This window comes from Saccopteryx leptura, chromosome 2 (assembly GCF_036850995.1).
Source record: "Saccopteryx leptura isolate mSacLep1 chromosome 2, mSacLep1_pri_phased_curated, whole genome shotgun sequence".
In the NCBI taxonomy this organism is placed as follows: domain Eukaryota; kingdom Metazoa; phylum Chordata; class Mammalia; order Chiroptera; family Emballonuridae; genus Saccopteryx; species Saccopteryx leptura.
Window position 1 is genome coordinate 329731970 of NC_089504.1, and position 19420 is coordinate 329751389.

Genomic DNA, 19420 nt, shown 5'->3' on the forward strand with positions numbered 1-19420 from the left:
CGTGGGTGTGTGCTTTATAAGTACTTATTATACTAAGCTTCATGTTTTGAGCAATTTTCCATCCAGGATATAATTCTCTATGGAAGAAAAAGACCTAATCATGTCTCACTTAAAACTCTCCCACTGTTTCAATAGTTTCCCTTCGCAGACAGGTCAAAGGGCACACACAGGGTTCAGAGTTATCAAGAGGAAGTAGAACTGATAGATTGGGCCCCTGGGTGGCAGGGGTGGGAGGTGGAGGGCATAAGGGGAAGGGGATGTTGAAGCTGATGCCAGTGGTTTTGATTTCACTGCTGACAAGAAGGAGGTGCTCAGGCCACAGCCTCCGGGTAGACCCCCAGCCACCACTTGGCCCTCAAACTAACCTCCTGATGGACTTCATTAAAATACAACCCTAGTTGCCACAGACCAGCGCAGCTCCTAATGGTGGGGAATTAAGGAAACACACTAATCAAAAGACCAGGAAGACTCTTCAAAATGCCTATATCGGAGTGCCCCATTGCCCCAGTTTGCTTTATTATATAGCCCATATACAAATCAAGAACCCTGATACAAAGTTGCACATCCAAGGCTAAGACAGGAACTCTCCCAAGGCAAAAAATAGGATGCATTAGTGAAATCTACCAACATCCCGAAAACAAACAAAGAGTCAGAGGAAGGGCATGTATATTGCTTCCAGCAACCCAAGGAAGCAAGTGAAGTGGGTACAAATACTCAGCATCATAGCCAATATGGAGGTGAAGGGGGGAGAACTTAGCCTTTTGCTAAGCCTCCAATCTAACAATGGCTTTTTGCCATTTATGGTCCACAACACCTAGTAACCCCACTCTCTTCTACAAATCCATCCAGTGCTTCCTGCTGCCCTCAGGATAAGTTCTAAGCTCCTTTCCTGACAAGGAGCCTCACAGCTCCTGGCTCTTGCCTCCCCCCCCCCCCCCAGTGCTCAGATCCCAGCTCAGGTGTGGTTCGCTCCCCTGTCCCTCCTCTCTCCGCCCCCATCACTTCACAGCCATGGCATCTACACACTTAAATATCTTCTGCTTCCCTCAGACTGACAGTTCCATGAGGACAAGGAAACTGGTGGAAGCTTTGCTGTTGGACATGGAGCCACCAAGGTAGGGCAGGGCTGCAGATGGACGCCAGAAAGCCCCAGCTTGGAACAACTGATAAAACTGTTGGTTTTCCTTCTTGCAAGGAGCAGGAGCCTTCCACCCCTCAACTAGGAGCCTGCTTACCTCAGCACATCCTCCACCCCCCACCCCCCAACGTCAACAGTAGAAGGAGAAAGCCTTTTTGTTTAGAAGAAAATGTTTTTCCTCCCTTTCTCATTGTCATGGAAACTGCTCTTCTTTCTCTTAGCTTGCCAGTTATGGTTCGGAGGGAAGGGGGTGAAAAGTCCCAAGGAGGGAGGGCACTACCGCATTCCTTCCTGGGGCTTGATGAGACCATGTCACCAAAGGTTAAGAATTCAGGTGTTGGCCCTGGCTGGGTGGCCCAATGGATACAGTGTGGACCCAGCTACAGAAGTCATGGGTTTGATCTCTGGTCAGGGCACATAAGAGAAACAATCAATGGGCACACACTGAATGGAACATTGAGTTGATACTTCTCTCTCTTTCTCTCTCTCTCTCAAATCAATGGGAAAATTTTTTAATAAAAAAAAAAGATTCAGGTGTTAGAGTCAGACATCCAGGGTTTAAGTTTCCACTCTGACTCTTCATTCCATCCTGAGCAAGATACTTCACTCATCTGAATCTCAATTTTGTCATCTGCAATGGGAATAAAAATAGTATTACTTCATAGAGTCACTGCAAGGATTAAAGAAGAATAAAGAAATGCACTTAACACACACGTGGTAAGGGCTGATCAAATGGAAGCTGATGCAGCAATAATATGAAGTGTAAGGCATGGTGACAGGCACCGATAGACACTGTGGCAGGACAACCTAATCCATCTTTCACTAGTCTTTCCCACACTTTCAACTTAGTTTTCCTAAAAATAACAACTCTGCTCCCCCACACCCCATCTTTCATTGGTAAAGGACATTGTAAAGCTGGTAGCGGTGCCCACCATCACAGCCGCCTGGCTCTTGCAGGTTCGCATTTAACTCAGACAGACGGTAAAGAAACTGCGGAGTCGGACGATGGTGGACCATTTTCCTTTCATCCTAGCTCGCACCCAGCAAGTGAGTAAATACACACAGTGGGAAAAAACTTCCCTTTCCATTCAGGGCTCCCAAAGCCACTGATCATCCGAGTTTTCCGAGAATCAAAGGCTTCCACCTCCCCATTCCACCATTTTGGCTGCCTCCTCCACGTGGTCCCCCTGCCCTGCTACACCATGGGTTCTTCCTTTCTACAAGAAAGTGGTCACTCTCCCAAAATGGCCTCCTCACTCCATCTTTTAAAACCTTTTGGTGTGAAAGCCCCTCCCCCAACACATATTAGCATAACCAAGCCCCTTCCCACGCAAGAACGGCAATTAGCTGTATCATGTGTGGGCAGCGGCCATCTTTAACAATAAGGGTGAGAAAAAATAACTTATCTGCCCATCAGACATTAATTAAATTCCCTACTTACCATAACAAATACTCATGGCATAAACAGGCTTGCCAAACAACTCTACTAGGAGACCAAGGTGAACAGGCAAACTAGAACAGGGAGGCACTGTAAAATCAATGCAGTGAGCTGCCCCCAGCATCTTTAAAAAATAAAACATAAAACATCGAAGGATGTCACACATAGTCAAGCACTGTTTCAGGAAACGTTTGTTTCAGTTGCACATATGTATGCATTTTGGGTGTCTTACCTGGGTCCTGGTCCTTGTGCAAGAAGACCCCTCCACATACTCACAAATACACACATTCTTTGGTTAACTCATTCTCTAGGCCTCTGCTTTAAATGACATAATTTTTGTATCACAACTTTCTTTGATGGATTGATTATTGGTAATTTAATTAATGTCCATCTCTCCCCACACACTGGATTGAGCCCCATGAGGGTGAAGATGCATCTGTTTTGTTGACTTCACACAGTGTTTCATCTACCAGACACCAGTAGGTGTTTGGAAAGACGTGGGAGGACATGGGGAAGGGGAAGGAGGAGGGCAGGGAGAGAGCAGGGTGATGTGTGTTGGGACATTGGTCTAAGATACCCTGCAGTGCCCAGGAGGAGTTGGATATTATCCAGAAGGTGATCAAACATACCTGTCTGGGCGAAGTGCAGGTGAGAAGAGGTACTGTGGTGTGCAGTGGGGTTCAGGGACCCTGTTTGCAGGCTGGTGGAGTTTGTATCCTTGGCCCTGCTATGCGCTGAGGGATTGGGCACCAACCTAAACTCTCTACACTTGAGTCTCCTCGTCTTGTCAGGCTGCAAGGAGGGTCAAATGAGTTCATAATCTAAAGTGCTTGGAACACAGGTACTTGGTGCATAATAAGTGTCCCATATATGTTCATGTGGGTGGGATGGGGGCAGGGGGCGGGTAACTGAGGCCAGAGGAGTGGTTGGGATCACCCACAGATAAAGAAGAGGACAGAGCTGCAAGGAGCCAACAGGCAAGAGTGGTCAGAGAAGTTAGGCGTGGGGTGGAGGGCGAGACCAGATGAAGATGGCAGCAAGGAAAGCGAGGAGTGGAGTGGCCAGTGCCTCTTTGAGGTCCCGTAAAGGAGGGAGTGGTGTAGCTTTCTAAATGGCTTTTTTTCTTTTTCTTTTTTCTTTTTAGCTCCTTTGGATGCTAAGGGAAGGGAGGAAAGCATTCAACTGGAGAGAGGGAAGTGGTCAGTGAGCCGGGGTGGGGGAAGGGTGCTGCTTAAAAGGAGGGAGCGGAGGTGTACTCCATCTGTCTCCTCTTCCAGGATGGGTTTTTTGGGGTAGAATGTGGGTGACGAGTACGGGGCACGCAAGTGCAGTGCTTTGTGCAGAGAGGGTCAAGAGGGAAGACTGACATAAAAGCTCCTCCGGAACTCAGACCCGAGTTCTTTGTGACAAAACCACTGAGACCTCCAAGCAGGACGGAAGAGGTCCCGAGCAGCCCGGGGCCGCGCCTCCGCCCCGCCCAGTAAGACCAACCCTAGCCCTCTGTAGTTCAAAGAGGGGCCCTGGCGGCCAGAGGTTAGGAGTCCGGAGGCGGCGCGGGGGCCAGGCGGACGGGCGGTAGCAGATCCGGCGGCGGCGCGGGCGGGACCCCAGATACAAAAGCACTGGCAGCTTCACGCCGCACCCAGTTCCGCGGGGGAACTGAGGGATGAATGGGACGACCTCGCAAATCTGAGAGCAGGATTCACAGCGCCGAGAGCAGAGAGCCAATAGGATCCGGCAGGGCTGGAGCCAATCAGCTGTGAGGACAGGGCCAGGGGGCGGGTCCGCGGAGTTTCAAATCGGCTCGGGTGGGCGAGGTGCTGCTGTGCTGGGCGTCTGGTCGACGTGGGAGATTCTGGGTGAGTGCAGGCCGGGCCGTAGTGGGGCTTCTGTTCAGAAGAGACCAGGACCTTGGGGGCGGGGGAGCTGTCTAGTTAGGATAGGCACGCAGGTGGGGCGTCTGGGTATTGCAAGGTGGAAATCGGGGTCTCTGGTCAGCAGGCAGGGTCTGGGGAGGAGCGCGTTGAGTCAGGGCGAGTTGTGAAAGAGCCGCTGATCTTGCGCTGGGCCCATTGCTGAGGCTCCACGAGGGCCGCCCCAGACTTTGCCTCCCTCCCCGCCTTAGGCGACAGCGGAGAGGAGGCTGGGATGAAAAGGCAGCTGCTTTAGATACTCGCAGCGAGGGACCACAGGGAAAGCTGACCGGCCTCGTTCAGCCTCTGCCCTCTTCAGGGCCTCGCTGACAACCCCACCCCGACCCACTTCAGGAAGCATCTTCCTCTCCGCACCCACTGCCAAAGGCACACCTCCCCAGCCTGGGCCATCCACCTCACCCCATGGGCCTCTGTCCCGTCTCTTCCCCTGTACCCAGGGTTTCTGTGGAGCCTGGGGATGGGATGGAGAATGCCTTGCTGACTCGCCTTTTACCTCCTCCCCAGGGTCTGGTGGCCTGCACATATTCTTGGTCAGGCAGATGGCCTCCAGGTGGCCAGGTGTAGGGGCCTCCATGCGCAGATCTCGCCAGGACCAGGAGCAGCTGGAGGAGAATGAGGAGCTGCAGCCTGCAGTTGGCCATCTGGAGACCTCCAGCGGAACCCTGGGCTTGCTCTGCAGGCAGTTCCAAAGGAGGCTGCCCCTGAGAGCAGTCAGCCTCAACCTAGGGGCGGGCCCCTCCTGGAAACGTCTAGAAACCCCAGAGCCAGGGCAGCAGGGCCTCCAAGCTGCAGCTCGCTCAGCCAAGAATGCCTTGGGTGCCATGTCCCAGGTAATGCTGACCATGTCCAGGTCACCTGCTGGACAGTTGTTGCCCTAAGGAGCCCCCAAGAATATACTCTATGAAGACAGGACTTTGATTTGTTCATTGCTATGTCCCCAGCACCCCCCAGATAGATCCTGGCACATTGTAGGTGCTCAAAAAACAGTTGAGTGTGTGAATGAAAACAGTGTCACGGAGGAAACATCCTCCCCATACCACATGATAGAGCTGTATTGTGATGGAAATTGCAGGCAAGTGGCTGACTGAAGGGAGGAGACCCTAACCACCTTAGTCGATGAAGGCTTCCCAGAGGAGGTGATTCCATAGAATTCACCCAGGAAAGGGGAAGAATGAAGAGCTGTAAGACAGGTGAAATAGTGTGAGTCCAGACCCAGGCGGAGGGAGAGCAAGAAGCTGAAGCGAGCCGGCAGGAGCTTAGCCTGAGTATGGCCGGAGGGCGGCGTGGAGCACTGAGGGAGGTCCAGTGTGCTGAAAGTGTTTAGACATTCCAAGAGAGGCCAGTAGTCTTGGGAGCCAGTGGGAAGAATTGACAACAGGGTGGGAATTGGGTCAGTGAGCATATTAGGACTTGTTCTTTAGCTACTTGATGGAAATGGGGTTAGAAGCAGATTCTCCCATGAAGAGGGTCTGGGGGCCTGGCCTGGCAGAGGCGTGAACACTTCAGGAGTGGTTCAGAAGGAGGATTTGAAGGGTTTGGTATCAGATGAGATATATGGGCAGGACGATGTCACTTATGTTAGGTGTGAGGTGCTTAGGGGCCTTCCAAGTGGATGTGTCTTCAAATCTGGAGTTGGAGGTATATGGAGGTACCACCTAGAAAGGGCAGAGGCCGTGAGAGTGAATAGACCTCCAAGGGAAGAACGGCGGTTGGAGGGGGGTTCTCTGTGGTATCTGATTGGGAAGAGGAAGATGTTTCTGGACCCTTTGTAGAGAGACCTCTGAGCCAAATGTTAGTCCTTATCTAGAAGAACACTATGGTTGTTTTATCTCCAGGGGTCAGTGATGAAACGAGGTAGCCTGTCCACGGTCACATAATTCACCAAATGCAACTCAGGCCTTGCTCTGAGAACTCTGGATTCGGGTTTGCCAAGGCAAAGACAGTCTAACTGAGGAAGAGCCTTCACAGCTGTCCCCCAGCTGGTGTGAGGCTCAAGAGCAGGAGCTTGATCCTGTGGGCGATGGGCAGCCATAGAAGGGTATTGAGCAATTGTCATGATCAGAACTGCCCATGAAAAGGATCTCTGTGCATCAGCGTGAAGGATGGGATAGAATAGGACCAGAAGCAGGGGGCAGATAATCTCAGTGTCCTAGGCGGAAGGCTTTGCCCTGCAGTCTTGGTCAGTTCGTGTCCTAAAGGAGGCAAATGGAGGTTTTATGAGCCAGGCTGGTTCTGCTGCCAACCACTGTACTCATACCCTGCAGACTCTGAACTGGATCCCGGCAGTGGGCCCATGTCACATGGCGCCACTCATATGTCTCACCTTTGTGACTAAAAGCTGCTTGTGTGTGTGAGGCAGCTGAGATAGGTGGAGGGGTTGGAGATACGGCTTGGAGACTAGGGTGGCTCACCTGGGCTTGTCTGTGCTCACGCTTCTATGCACCTGTCTCAGAGAATCCAAGAGTCCTGCCAAAGTGGCACCAAGTGGCTGGTGGAAACCCAGGTGAAAGCCAGGAGGAGGAAGAGAGAGCCACAGATGGCCAGTAGCCCCTCCACTTGCAGCCGGGGCCAGAGGAGCACCTGGCTATCGGGAACCACCCCTGCCCACTCAACTCCGGGCCCCTGGGAGAGGGGGCGACGCCACTTCTCTACCCGGGTGGGCCCGCATGCCCACCCCCTGCGGAGGTCCAGGAGGGAGGCCACCTTCCGGAGCCCCTACTCCTCTACAGAGCCCCTCTGCTCCCCCAGGTAAGTGGAAGAGTGCCTTGCCCCCAAAACACTAGTGGATTTGCCTGACCAGGTGGTGGTGCAGTGGATAGAGCGTCGGACTGGGATGCGGAGGACCCAGGTTTGAGACCCTGAGGTCGCCAGCTTAAGCACCAGCTCATCTGGTTTGAGCAAAGCTCACCAGGTTGGTCCCAAGGTCGCTGGCTCGACAAAGGGGTCACTTGGTCTGCTGAAGGCCCGTGATCAAGGCACATATGAGAAAGCAATCAATGAACAACTAAGGTGTCGCAACGAAAAACTGATGATTGATGCTTCTCATCTCTCTCTGTTCCTGTCTGTCTGTCCCTATCTATCCCTCTCTCTGACTCTCTGTCTCTATAAAATAAAAACAACAACAAAAAACACTAGTGGACTCCCAAGAGCTGCCTGGAGCCAGGGGCACCCTGAGCTGAGTCACATCCGTGTTCTGGACCCATTCTGCCCCCACTAGTCAGGGAGCTGGGGAAGTCTTTAAGACCTTAGTTTCCCCATCCGTAGGAAGAGGTAAGCTTGGCTCTGCTTGTATCACACTCTTTCAGGCCTCCTGATAAGCCTAAAAGCCAGTTTGGAAGTTATCTTGAAGCTGAGACTCTGGAGAACCACAGGGCTCACCTTTCTGCGAGATCACTTGCCCATGACTTTGATTTCACGAGCCCTGATCCGTCTGTTCTCTGCCAGCTGCTCCAAGTTGCTCTGACGTTACTTCCTGGAGTGAGGGTCTGGGGTGATGACCAGCCCCCAGTGACCCCAGTCTGCAGTGCTGGGTTGGGAGGGACTCCTGCTACGGGTTTCCAACGTGTCATTGGTGACTGTGGCCTTTCCTCCTGCTCAGTGAGTCCGACTGTGACCTGGAGCCTGTGGGGGCAGGAATCCAGGATCTCCAGAAGCTGTCCCAGGAGCTGGACGAGGCCATTATGGCTGAAGAAAGGTGAGCTGGCATCCCATGTGTCAAAGCAAAATGTCTAGGAGTAGGAGGGTCTCCCTTTTTAAGGCAGGCCTCTGTTTCTGGCTCTGGCCCACTGTGTGACCCTGGCCAGTCCCTCCCTTTCTCTGAGCCTCGGTCTCCTCGTCTGCAACATGAGAGGGGATGAAAGACCTAGGTCAGGGGAGTGCTTAAGGATGCACCCTGGATACACATGGCCCTCTGGGCCTCAGGCCCCCACAGTTGTCCATCACCTGGAACTTCACTAGGCTGAGTACCTAGTTCCTGAAGGGCCTGCCCTGCCTCCAACACTGCCCGTGGCTCCCAATGTCCTGCCCGTGAACAGAATTAGGAAAAGTTCAAGGCTGCTTGGAGTTCCTGGTCTGTCTGCTCAGGACCACATCCTGAGGGTAGGGCCTGGGTCTGGAGCAGCCCTAACTTGGGATCATTTGTATGCGGCCATGATAGGCTCTTAGGTGGGGACCTATCCACTTTGACTATAAGTTGAGTGTGCCAAGTTCCATCACATGGCCGGGTCTGGTCCTGTCTAGTCCAAAGCCTGGGAGGGTCCCTCAGAGCCTGCAACACACAATGGCATGTTGGCATCCGTCTCTCCTGTTTTCCCATCTCTAGTGGTGACATGACTGTTTCTCTCATTCGTGACTGAGGACAGTGCCTTTCAGGTAATGCCCTCCTCCTGAGCACCATCCTCAGTGTCCTCTTCCTCCTCCCCTCCTACATGATGAGCACATGTGTGTAGCACATGTGTGTATCTGGAAGCATGTTAAGGAACAGCCTTCTGGGAAAACCCACAGAGCTGATGCCCCGGGGAGTGGGAAGTGTGCAGTCTTCCTAGCAGCTCGGAGCCAGAGCTGCGGACATTACTGACCCCATCACCTTCCAGCGCCTCATGCTGGAAGACGGCTACGTGTCCTCACTTCTGTCCTGAGCACAGTGAGGGGCACGAAGGGAGCTCTGTCTTGCAGGAAGCAAACCATACCTGACCCCATGTCCCCACAGCTGGGATCCACGCCTCCCCTCGAGTTCCCGGAGGAGACCCCAGGAGTTGGCAGTGCCCCTGGGCCATTGCTAACGAAGACCCAGGTGGGGGCTGCTCAGGGAACTCTGTTCTCCTGTTCCAACCATATCAGAGCCCAGCAGAGACCTCCTGCCACAGGGGAGACCTGGGAGGACTAGACGGATTGTTCGTCCTACCCCCCTCTTGGGCTTTGAAATGCACCCCACACTTGAACCTCGTGGTTGTCTCTTTGCAAGGTGAAGTGCGAGGCTCCGGAGAGTATTTGAGAGTCCTAAGCTGTGCACCCGGGAACAGGGTCTGCAAGGAGTCACCCCTTGTGTTGCCAGTGCCCAGGCTATTGAGAACCAGCTCCCGTCCCTGCTCCAAAAGAAGAGATGAGAAAGATACCCAGGCTCTGAGACCTGGGCCCACGGGTACCTATTTATATTCTCAGCATGGCACTGTGGATGGCGAGGAGGAGTACACTGCTCTATAAGTTTCTTCTCTTTGTAAATTATTTAAGAAATCTGCCTTTTCATTTTATTAGAAATTGCGTAACTTCCCTGGATAACATTGCTTTTTTTAAAATAAAGACTCTGCATTTGACATCTCTTCTCTGTAACTTGCTACACCCGTGCCAGCCCAGTCTATGGTGTGGGGCCAGGTTTTGGTCCCCTCATCCACCCCCACTCCAAGCCAGCCAGCCCCCAGCTCAAGGAGAACAGGCATAATGGGAAAGGTTTCATTCAGAGCAAAGCATATTTTAAAGGCAAATAAGGTTTTTATTTTAAGTGACAACGTTTGAGAGTTAAAAACCAGCTCACATCAAAATCAAGACCAGTTGTAAAAATCTTTTAACTCCTTAATGCTGTTTTTGTCTTGTTAGAAATCTGATGTTTTACATTTCCTTTTCTAACGGATTTTGTACAAGGCAGCCACGAGGGAGAGAAGAAACCATTTTCACCACAGAACCATCCGCCACAGGTAATACTGAGAGCTACACACTTAGGGACGGTCAGACCACAGACGAGCAGACAGGCTACCACCACCGAGTAAACAGATAGACAAGGACAGTGGGGTCCGAGGGTGGGGGTCCCCATGAGCGAGCCTCCCTCCTGTCCTGCCCCTCCTTGGTGTCACCTGTCACTCCTTGTCCCCACATGTGTGGGGTCCGATTGTTATTTCTCCTAACCACCCTCTTGGTTTCTCAGCAAAGAGAGCAGGACCCAGACCCATTCTCACTGCTTGGACTTAACCCTAAGTATTATATAATTTTTTTAAAAGAAACCTCCCCCCAAGCCCGGAGGGAGCAGAAGGAGGGAGGCGACTTCTTGTGGCTGAGCCAAAGAGAATAGGTTTCTAGAGCACTTGGCGCCCAACCCCCCGGGGTTTGGCGGGAAAGTTGAGTGTTTAAGGCGGGGTCAGCTGCGAGGCTCCTTTGCACGGGGCACCCCTCCCGGGTGGGGCTGGCTGGGAGCGTGAATGCGAAACGGGGCCGCAGCCGAACTGCGTGGGCCCCGCTTCCGCTTCCGTGTTGGTGTTGGTGCCTTGTCTCGTCTGCAGGACCCTGGGCATGGGGATGGGCGCCAGAGTAGTAAAAGGAGTTAAAAAGCCATGAGACCCAGCCTCCCTCTTTCAGAGAGCCTACCTCCCCCTCCCCCCTTAACCTCTGAACACTGGGGCTTACACGTGTGTTATCTCTGGCCCAGTATCCAGGCAGGAGGGCTAATTCATCCAAATGTGTAAAAAGTCTCCTTTTAAAAAAAAATTTTGTGGAGCCTAAGGGAGGAGTCAAGCTCTTTAGAAAAACCTATGATGCCAGCAGAGCAGGCCCTGGCGGCAGGCGTACCCTGAACCCCCAACAGGGTGGACGGAGAAGGCAGCGGGCAGGCCCTCCATCAGGACAGCCGCCAAACTGGGAAAAACAAACATGCCACGCGAGAAACGGGGAGCTTTGGTCAGGTGGGGAGATCTGCTTCCAGCTCCCGAGGAGCAGGCACGCCAGAAGCTGGAAGGGTCCTCTAGGAAACAGCCGGACTGGGGTCACGGAACGACTCGGGGAGAGGCAGCGGCCCTCCAGAGAATGACACAACTCGGTTCTTTGTCATTTTTTCTCCCAACATAACTGGACAAACAAAATTGAACAAACCACTAGTAGAGAAAGTGCGTATTGGTTACAGTTTCCATGAAAGCAAAACTAAAACCTACTTGTCTGAGTGTGGCCACTACACAGAACCGCACATGGGCACACACCCACTAGAGCTCCAAGTGAGTGCGTTCACACTAGCTCACTACGCCGTCCGCATCTCAGGTGTGCATCTTCAGAGCGCCAGCGAGGAAGGGGGCGGTGGCTCTCCTGCTAGGTCCCCCATCCCAGCTCCAACCCCCAACGTCACAGAATCCTGCTCAGGGGGGGCAGTCAGAGTTCCCCAGGATTCCTGTGTGCTTTCTCGCTCCTGCTCCAAGCCTAGGGTTTTAAGAAAAGTGAAGGGAATCAAATGGGGAGAAGGATCTCACGCTAATTATTTTATCATTTGAGAGTAATGTATCTCAAATGCAAAAGAAAGATGGTGGAGCTTCAGAAAGTCAGACCAAGTCTGCCCAAGTTTAATTCAGAGTGTATTTCACAAAGGAAAGGAAGGAGTAGGGTTGAGGCAGCTGTGCCACGGGAGCTGGTGCCTTACGGAGAAGGAACTTGAACTGCCAGGAGGCAGGACCAGAGAGGAAGCCCCTCCCCCACAGACCTGCCAGCTGCTGGTGCTGCTGAAATGCAAGTGCAGGACTGAGGGAAGCAGAGAGCTGCAGACAGGTTGAGCAGGTGTGGCAGGAGCGGGCCAGCTGGAGAAGACACATTTCCAGTAGAGCAGGGTTGGGAACTGGGAGCCCAGACCCCTCCAGGCCCAGCAGGGTACCCTATTTGCCAGTGGTGCCAGCCGCCTCCACCAGCAGCTGCCATCAGGGAAGACACTGGCCACATGGGAACTGCACGAGGTAGACATTGAGCAGAAGCGACACTGAGCTGACAGGTGCCTGCTGTGTATACAGCTGTCTGGGCCCTGGGGCGGCCTGGCCCGTGACACAGAGCTCTGGCCGAAAGAACTGGACCACCTCAGTGACAGCACGAGGGGGCTCAGAGGCTGGCCCAGGCTGCAGGAATCTAATACCAGCCCAGGGGCCCAGCAGCATAAGGGCCTGGACAGGCTTTAAGGGGGCCCAGGAGAGCTAAGCCCCGCTAACCTCAAGGGATGACCCAGGAGGAAGTTACAGGCACCGAACCAAGCTGAGTGGCAGAGGGAAGGAAAGAGAATACAACAGTTTGAGCCAAAACTACATGAACCCCCAGAATTCCAGAATCTCAGCTCTATGCCTTCCAGGAGACCAGAAAAGAGAGATCAGTCTGGGCAGAGCTGGGGAGGAAGAGCCAGATCAGTGCCCTCTGGGAGGATGTCTCTGTCCCTGGGATACCCAGTTTGGGCATCAGTGCAAAACAAATCTCTCCGTGGAGCAGGGACCCCTTCCCCCACCCAAGGGCTTTTTTTGAAGGTAGGGCAATAGCTGCTCCCACCCAGCCCACCCAGAGTCCCACTCACACTGTGGGAACAGTATAGATCACTGGGCACTCCAAGGAGTTCTTAGGCCTGAAAAGCCGAAAGGGGCAGAAGTGCAGAACAGCCTAGGAGTCAACAACTCACACAAATCTAATCTCAGCTGGGGAGACCCCTCAATTACATAAGGAAGGCAGGGCCCAGAGAGGGTAAGCAGCTGGCTCAAGGGCTCACAGTTAGCCCAGCTAGGCCAGAGCCCAAGGGGAGGGCACCAGGCAGGACTCGGAAAGAACAACTGTCCTCAAGGGCCACAGAAAAATGGTGAAGATACTGAGGACAAGAAGGCGGGACATGAACAGCCGCAGGACAGACTGTCAGCACCAGACCCCACCCCACCGAGGGCCATGGACAGACACCTGAACATAGGATGAGCCCAGGGGCTTCCTCTCCCTCCCAGAAAGTGGCACTTTGCCATAGGAGAGCCAGTCCCAAGATGTTGATTCAGGATGTCACAGGGAGGGCAGGCACAAGTGCCACTTGCCTCTCCACCAGACAGCCAAGAAGTTGTACCTGACAGCGGCTGTCCATCCTGGTTTGGGGGCGCCTCCAGTTAGGGCCTACCTACCATGACTGTGGGAGCCTGGAGGACTCAGAAAGATGGTCGACTTGATCACACACTCCAGCTCCCGGCAAGCCTGCATCCGGGATTACACAGACATCAACCCTGACTTGGGCTTGAAGTCACAGGCACCAGGGAGGCAGCGGTGGCTGCACTGAGACCCGGGGGTCTCACCCCCTTGCAGCCTAGGGAGCCCTCCCCAAGGCCCGCTAAGGTCCCTCCCCCCTGTGGTCGGACACTGCTGGACAGACACGGGAGGGAAAAAGCAGGAAAAGGCCTGTGTCGGGGAGAAGACAGCCCTTCCGTCCCGCAGGCAGCCCCATAGGGCCCCTCTGCTCTGCGCACAGCCCAGCCCTCAGGGCACGGACTCGAACTTGGGGGCGCCGCGCACCCAGCTGAGCACGGGCAGGGGCCGATCATGGTCCTTGTCGGATTCCGGCTGGCTCTGGGCCCGCTCGGGCTTAGGGTTGGCGGGCGGGTCCGGCTGCTGCACCGACAGGGTCCTGCGCAGGTGGTTGCGTTTCCTCAGGAAGTCGGGCTGCGCGTGCAGGCCGAAGCTGCCCTTGCGCAGGATCATACGCGAGTTGTTCTTCTTGGGGCGCGAGCGGTGGCTGGCCTCGAGAGCGGCCAGGTGGACGGCGTAGCCCTCGCTCAGGAACTGCGGAAGGGACAGGGGTCAGGCCAACAGGGCGGCGGCAGGTCTCCTGGTGCTGCCCCTCACGCCCCAACATCACCCTTTCTCTGGAACACCCTATCATGGGGTCTCCAGCTTCTCTGTGGAAACTCCAGGAAATTAGAGGTTTTCAAGAATGGAAAGGAATGAAGGCCTAAGCATTGGGTGAGCATTTGTGACAGAGGCAGCAGCAAAAGCAAAGGTCAGAAGGTGACAGAGAACATGTATATTCTGGGAACTACAGGTGACAGCTTGGCTGAGTGTCATGCGGGAGGGAGTGGGACAGGGCGGTTCAAGTGTCATTCAAGGTTCCCCATCCTGCTTTGGACAACTGAGCACTTCAGTCTGTACCTGTGGGTCATTCCAGAATTCTCTGCATTCTTGGTGGGGGTGACACTCCCATCTTTGTCACTTTCACTAAAATCCCAAAATATAACTCTCTCCCATCATCCTCCTACTCTCTGGGACTTAGTCATTTTCTGATCCCTGCAGCTACCCTTCTTCCCAGTCCTTCCCGCCGTGCAACGTGGACACCAGCAGCAGCAGCGCCGGGACCCTTGTCAGGCTCAGGCAGAATCTCCGGCCCTGCCCAGACCTACAGAATCAGAACCTGCATTTAAACAAGATCCCCATGTGATCGACGAGTGTATTTTGAGTTGGAGATCAGCGCTGCTCTAGAGATCCCCGCTCTGGGGTTCCCTCCATCTTCTGACTCTCCTCCTGATGGTCACTCTTAGAGTTCACACTCAGCACACCCCAAAATAAGACCATAACCTTCCCTTTAACCTGTCCCTTCAACCTGCTTCTCGGTGCCAATAATGGCACCAGACACCAAGCCAGAAATGGGGTGCCATCCTTGCCTTTCCCGTTCCTTCATCCCACGCATCTGATCCACGGATTAACAAATCCAGTCCATCCTGCCTAAAAGTGCCTCCCAGACCCTCCGACTTCTCTCCTCCCTTCCACTGCCCTGCCACTTCCTCCCACCCACCTCCCACCTGCAGCCCGAGGGGCCTCTGAATCACAGACACAGCTAAGCCTTAGAGCCCCAACCTGACAAGGCACACAGGCCATGGGATGCACTGCCACTGCCGCCCCTGTCCCACTCCCTCCCACATGACACTCAGCCAAGCTGTCACCTGTAGTTCCCAGAATATACATGTTCTCTGTCACCTTCTGACCTTTGCTTTTGCTGCTGCCCCTGTCACAAATGCTCACCCAATGCTCAGGCTTTCATTCCTTCTCGCTCTTGAAAACCAACCTTGCCCGAGTCCCTCTCCTGTCTGGGGCCCCACAAATCTGTGTATGCCCCCATAATTATGGCTCTTGCCACTGTACTGTCATTGTCTGCAATTTTTCCATCTCCCTACTAGACTGGATGACATAACATCTGATTCCACTGGGGACCCTCCCCTGCTCCCAACACAGAACCTGTTTCAAGGCAGGTGCCCAGTAGTATTTGTTGAATGAATGAATGAATGAATGAGCAGATGAAGGAATGAACGAATAAAGGAATAACCACCTACTTCTCTCTATCCTCCCCCTTATCCACCCCCCAGCCGCCAGCCCCAGCCCAGCCCTCACCCACCTGGCACTGGGTTTGGTACTTCTTGGTGGGCCGCCCCACAATGAAGATCTGGGAGGGTGGCAGGCCCAGCACGCTGTAGACGGAGATGTCCTTTGTGGAACCATAGGCAGCGCTGATTTTGATGAAGCACTGAAACACAGACAGCTCATGGGGGGAGGGGGCGGCCCCCTCAAACCACCCACGCAAGGATTCCTAGACCTCCCCCCAGGAAATTCCTGCTGGGGGACCCTTTATCTGCACACTGATAGAATCCAAGTCATGGGTGTACCCTGCAGTGGCCTCCCCTCTGCCCCTACCCGGCAGCCCAGGCCCAGTACAGGGTTCTGCCCGGTAAAGTCAGGACCACACCATTAGCTGAGCAACACTATTCATGGGTTATGTAACAACAGGCAAAGAGCTCCTCTGTGGACAAGAAAACAAAGTGCCAGGTTCACATATCACAGTGCCGGGACTGGAGCCAGTCTGTCTGGCCTCCAGCCCTGTGCCATCCACACTGCAGCAGACCGTGGCTGCCATTTGGCCACCGCTCGGTGCTGGCTGGTCTAATGTCCTCCCATGTCCTCCCCGGCAGCCTCATCCCAGTTCAGAGAACTGCCCAGAGCGCCCGGGTTATCAGTGCCCAGTCTTCATCATGAGCACATTTCTCACCAAACCACACCTCTTCTCAAGGACACTCTCTCCTTCCTAAAACCTCCTCCCTGATACCAGGAAACCTCTCTCTGGGCCTCCTCCTCCCCACCCACCTCTCTCTGGTTCCTCTGCTGGCCCTCCTCCTGCTCTTGGGGTTCACCCCCTCCCATGGCTTCACTGACCTGCTTCGGCTGAGAATGACAGGGCTCGTGTCCATTGTCATACAAGCCTGAATGTCTCCACAAATGAGCTCATCTTTTTCCAGCCTGGTCCCTTTTCATTTCATCCATTCATTCATTCATTCATGCTACTAACATTTATTGTGTGTCTATGCTGTGTCATCATTGCCCCAGATGCTAGGGAAATATTGGTGACAAAAGAGATACATGCTCTGCCTCCATGGAGACTATGGTCAGGTCAGCAGCACCTTGATCCCTCCTGATTACTCAAGATGGACACCCGAGAGCTCCCCACTCCCTCCATGAAACTATCACAGATCCTGACAATTCTGCCTCCTGATTTGCCCATGCCTTTCTCTCCATCCCATGGCCGCCACCTAGACTCTGGTCTTCCTGTTTCTTGTTTGGGCAACAGCTTCCTAACTGACCTTGCCACCTCTTGCTTCTCCCACCAATCTGTTCTCTACACAGCTGCTATAGAAGGAGGGATCTTTCTATAGCCAAATTAGACAATGCTGCTTTAAGCTCTCCCATGGCTTTAAGCTCTTCCATAGCTCCCTATTGCCCTCAACAGAGAGATCATGGTCTGGGCCTGGCTTCTAAGGTTTTTAAGACCTGCCAACCTCGGGTCCCTGATGACTTCTGGGGCCTCAGCTCCCAACTGGCCTGGATTTGCACCTCATCCTGCATTCTCTGAGGATATCCCAGGCTCTTCCTACCTCAGTGCCTTTGCACATGCTATTTCTTTGGCCACCTGACAAACTCATACTCATGCTTCAAGACTCAGCTCAAAAGTACCCACCTCCTAGAAGCCTTCCCTTCCCTCCCCAGGCAAAGCTAGGTCCTTTCTCCTTTGTTTGCCAAGAGGATCTTTTCTAATTACACACCAGTGAATTGTGGATTTCTATGTCCTTCTTGCTCTAGATCAGGGGCTGGGAGACTTTTTATGTGAAAGACCAGATGGGAAATATTTCAGGTTAGCACTCTGCTGCAGCTACTCAACTGTTCTATTGTAGCCCCACAGCAGCCATAAACAACACATAGCAAATGAGCTTGGCTGTGTTGAAATGAAACTTTATTTATGGACAATGAAATCTGAGGTTCATATATCTTTCACATGTCAGAAAATATTATTCTTCAATTGATCTTCCCCCAACCATTTAAAACTATATAAAAACCATTCATAGCTCACAGGTCGTATAAAATAGGCCGCAGACCAGATTCAGGCCTTGGGCCAGTTTGTCAACCCCTACCCTAAATCAGTGGTTCTCAGAGTTGGTAAGCATCAGAATCCCTTGGAGGCTTTGTTACAACACAGCTCGCTGGGCCCCTCTCCAGAACTTCTGAGTCAGCAGGTGTGAGGGAGGGCCAGAGAATCTGCATTTCTAATGAGTTCCTAGGGGTGCAGACCTGGGGTCCTGGAAACACGATGTGAGAACCCAACTGCAGCTCTAGGTCAAAGTTCCCAAGAGCATGTCCGCATTCTGTTAGTCTCTGGGTGGCACCCAAGACCAAGGACAGAGCAAGAAACACAATAGGCACGTAGGTGTCTGTTGAATGAAAAACCAAAGGCAAAGAGAAAAGTGTAGGCTGCAGGGTCAGGAGGTAAAGGAGAAAGTCTGACTCTGAGATCCAGGGTAGGGGTAGGGCCAGAGAGCCTCACCTTTCTCATCTGTCACTGAGGACAATAATACCCACCTGGAAGGGCTGTAAAAGGACCACTGAGATCCTTGTGAATGTGCTTTGCAGACTGGCCATCGCTTGCACATTGGGAGGTGGTGGGGTAAACGGATGAGGGACCACTAGGGCTGAGGAAGGAGGGGAGGAGCGCGGAGGGAAGGAATGTAGAAGAAGGTCCTGGAGGTCTCCTCCCCTCCCAGGCTGAAGCCTCGCCCCGGGGCTGGACACTCACCTCCTGCACGAGGTTGCGGAGGAAGATGGCCTTCTGCCGCAGCGGGTCATGCACCAGCCCGTCGGAGAAGAAGATCATGCCCTGTGGGAAGTTGTGCTGGGACAGCCAGGAAACCACCCGCTGCTTCTGCATGTCCGGCCGCCCCGTGATGTAGAGGATCATGTAGCCCAGGTCCTGCCAGTGCCTAGTCAGAGGGCATTGCGGATTCCAGCCCAGCCCCACCCTGTGCCAGCCACCTGCTGCCCAGTGGCCTGCCCCACCTGTTCTCTTCCTGAGAAGCCAGAGGGGCTGCTCCAAAGAGCGCTAGGGAAAACCAGGGGGACTCCCAAATCCACCCTCCCAGTTGAGCCCTGTAAGCCCCAGACCCTCTCTTGGGTGGCCCATAGGCACCACGTGCTCACAGCCTGCTGATCCCCCCACTCTTGCCCCCTCTGCTCGCGTCTCCTCCTCCATGATGCTGTCAATGTAATTCAAGTTTCTGGAGGCAGAGACAAGTGCCTCTGAGTCCTCCCTTTCCCTTTGCCACCCCTCCTTCTGCCTCCAATCAGTAAACCAGCCTTTCATTCTACCAGGCAGATTACGAATCCCTACTCTCACTTTAATCCGCTTCTCATTCTGAGCTCAGGGCCCGTATCGCACCTGGGCCACTGCAAGAGCCTCCTGGCAGGCCTCTTTGCCTCCACTCCCCCCACTGCAGTCTAACCTGGGCCGTGTAACCTTGGGCAGGTCACTTAGCCCCAGGGTTTCAGTTTCCACTTCTGTAAAATGGGGATAATATTAGCAACTACCATGCGTCACCCTAAGAATGAAATGAATTAATCCCAGATGTGGCTGGCATGCTGTTCTTTATGCAGTTGCTTTACTATTATCACCTATACTGTTTCCATAGCGATGTGTGTAAGTTACAAATCCAACCTGATTACTCCTTTGCCTAGAGCAGTGGTTCTCAACCTTTCTAATGCCATGACCCCGCAATACAGTTCCTCATGTTGCAGTGACCCCAAACCAAAAAATAATTTTGGTGGCTACATCATAACTGTAATTTTGTTACAATTATG

The 19420-nt window shown here is 53.4% G+C and overlaps 2 protein-coding genes across 5 annotated transcripts in view; one reads left to right on the forward strand and one right to left on the reverse strand.

The window, feature by feature from the left end:
• The first annotated feature begins 4367 nt into the window (after window positions 1-4367).
• On the forward strand, window positions 4368-9808 carry PIMREG (PICALM interacting mitotic regulator). Of its 2 annotated transcripts, XM_066366246.1 has the most exons (6): window positions 4368-4435; window positions 5015-5340; window positions 6963-7258; window positions 8109-8204; window positions 8832-8881; window positions 9474-9808. In XM_066366246.1, exons 2-5 carry the CDS (start codon window positions 5050-5052, stop codon window positions 8863-8865), a joined length of 717 nt encoding a protein of 238 aa, XP_066222343.1. In that variant the 5' UTR covers window positions 4368-4435; window positions 5015-5049; the 3' UTR covers window positions 8866-8881; window positions 9474-9808. The 2 variants fall into 2 exon arrangements, with proteins under 2 accessions (XP_066222343.1, XP_066222342.1); XM_066366245.1 differs by lacking the exon at window positions 9474-9808 and having other exon boundaries at window positions 8832-8962.
• Window positions 9809-11896: 2088 nt separating this feature from the next.
• Window positions 11897-19420, reverse strand: part of PITPNM3 (PITPNM family member 3) — an 84077-nt gene continuing 76553 nt past the window's right edge. Inside the window, exons 18-20 of one of the 3 annotated variants that reach the window (XM_066363389.1) lie at window positions 18363-18546; window positions 15642-15770; window positions 11897-14038 (exon numbers count right to left, since the gene is read on the reverse strand). In XM_066363389.1, coding sequence (XP_066219486.1) covers window positions 13736-14038; window positions 15642-15770; window positions 18363-18546 — 616 coding nt within the window. In that variant the 3' untranslated portion in view covers window positions 11897-13735. Of the gene's footprint in view, window positions 14039-15641; window positions 15771-17760; window positions 18259-18362; window positions 18547-19420 lie in introns of those variants that run through there. The other 2 variants (XR_010748878.1, XM_066363390.1) reach the window with 2 other exon arrangements.

What these genes read in the sequence shown, in the direction of transcription:
- PIMREG (XM_066366246.1), top strand. Translation starts at nt 5,050, where the DNA reads ATGGCCTCCAGGTGGCCAGGTGTAGGGGCCTCCATGCGCAGATCTCGC. An exon ending in CCTTGGGTGCCATGTCCCAG is followed by an intron (nt 5,341 to 6,962) that starts GTAATGCTGACC and finishes CACCTGTCTCAG; the next exon opens with AGAATCCAAGAGTCCTGCCA. An exon ending in GCCATTATGGCTGAAGAAAG is followed by an intron (nt 8,205 to 8,831) that starts GTGAGCTGGCAT and finishes TCCCATCTCTAG; the next exon opens with TGGTGACATGACTGTTTCTC.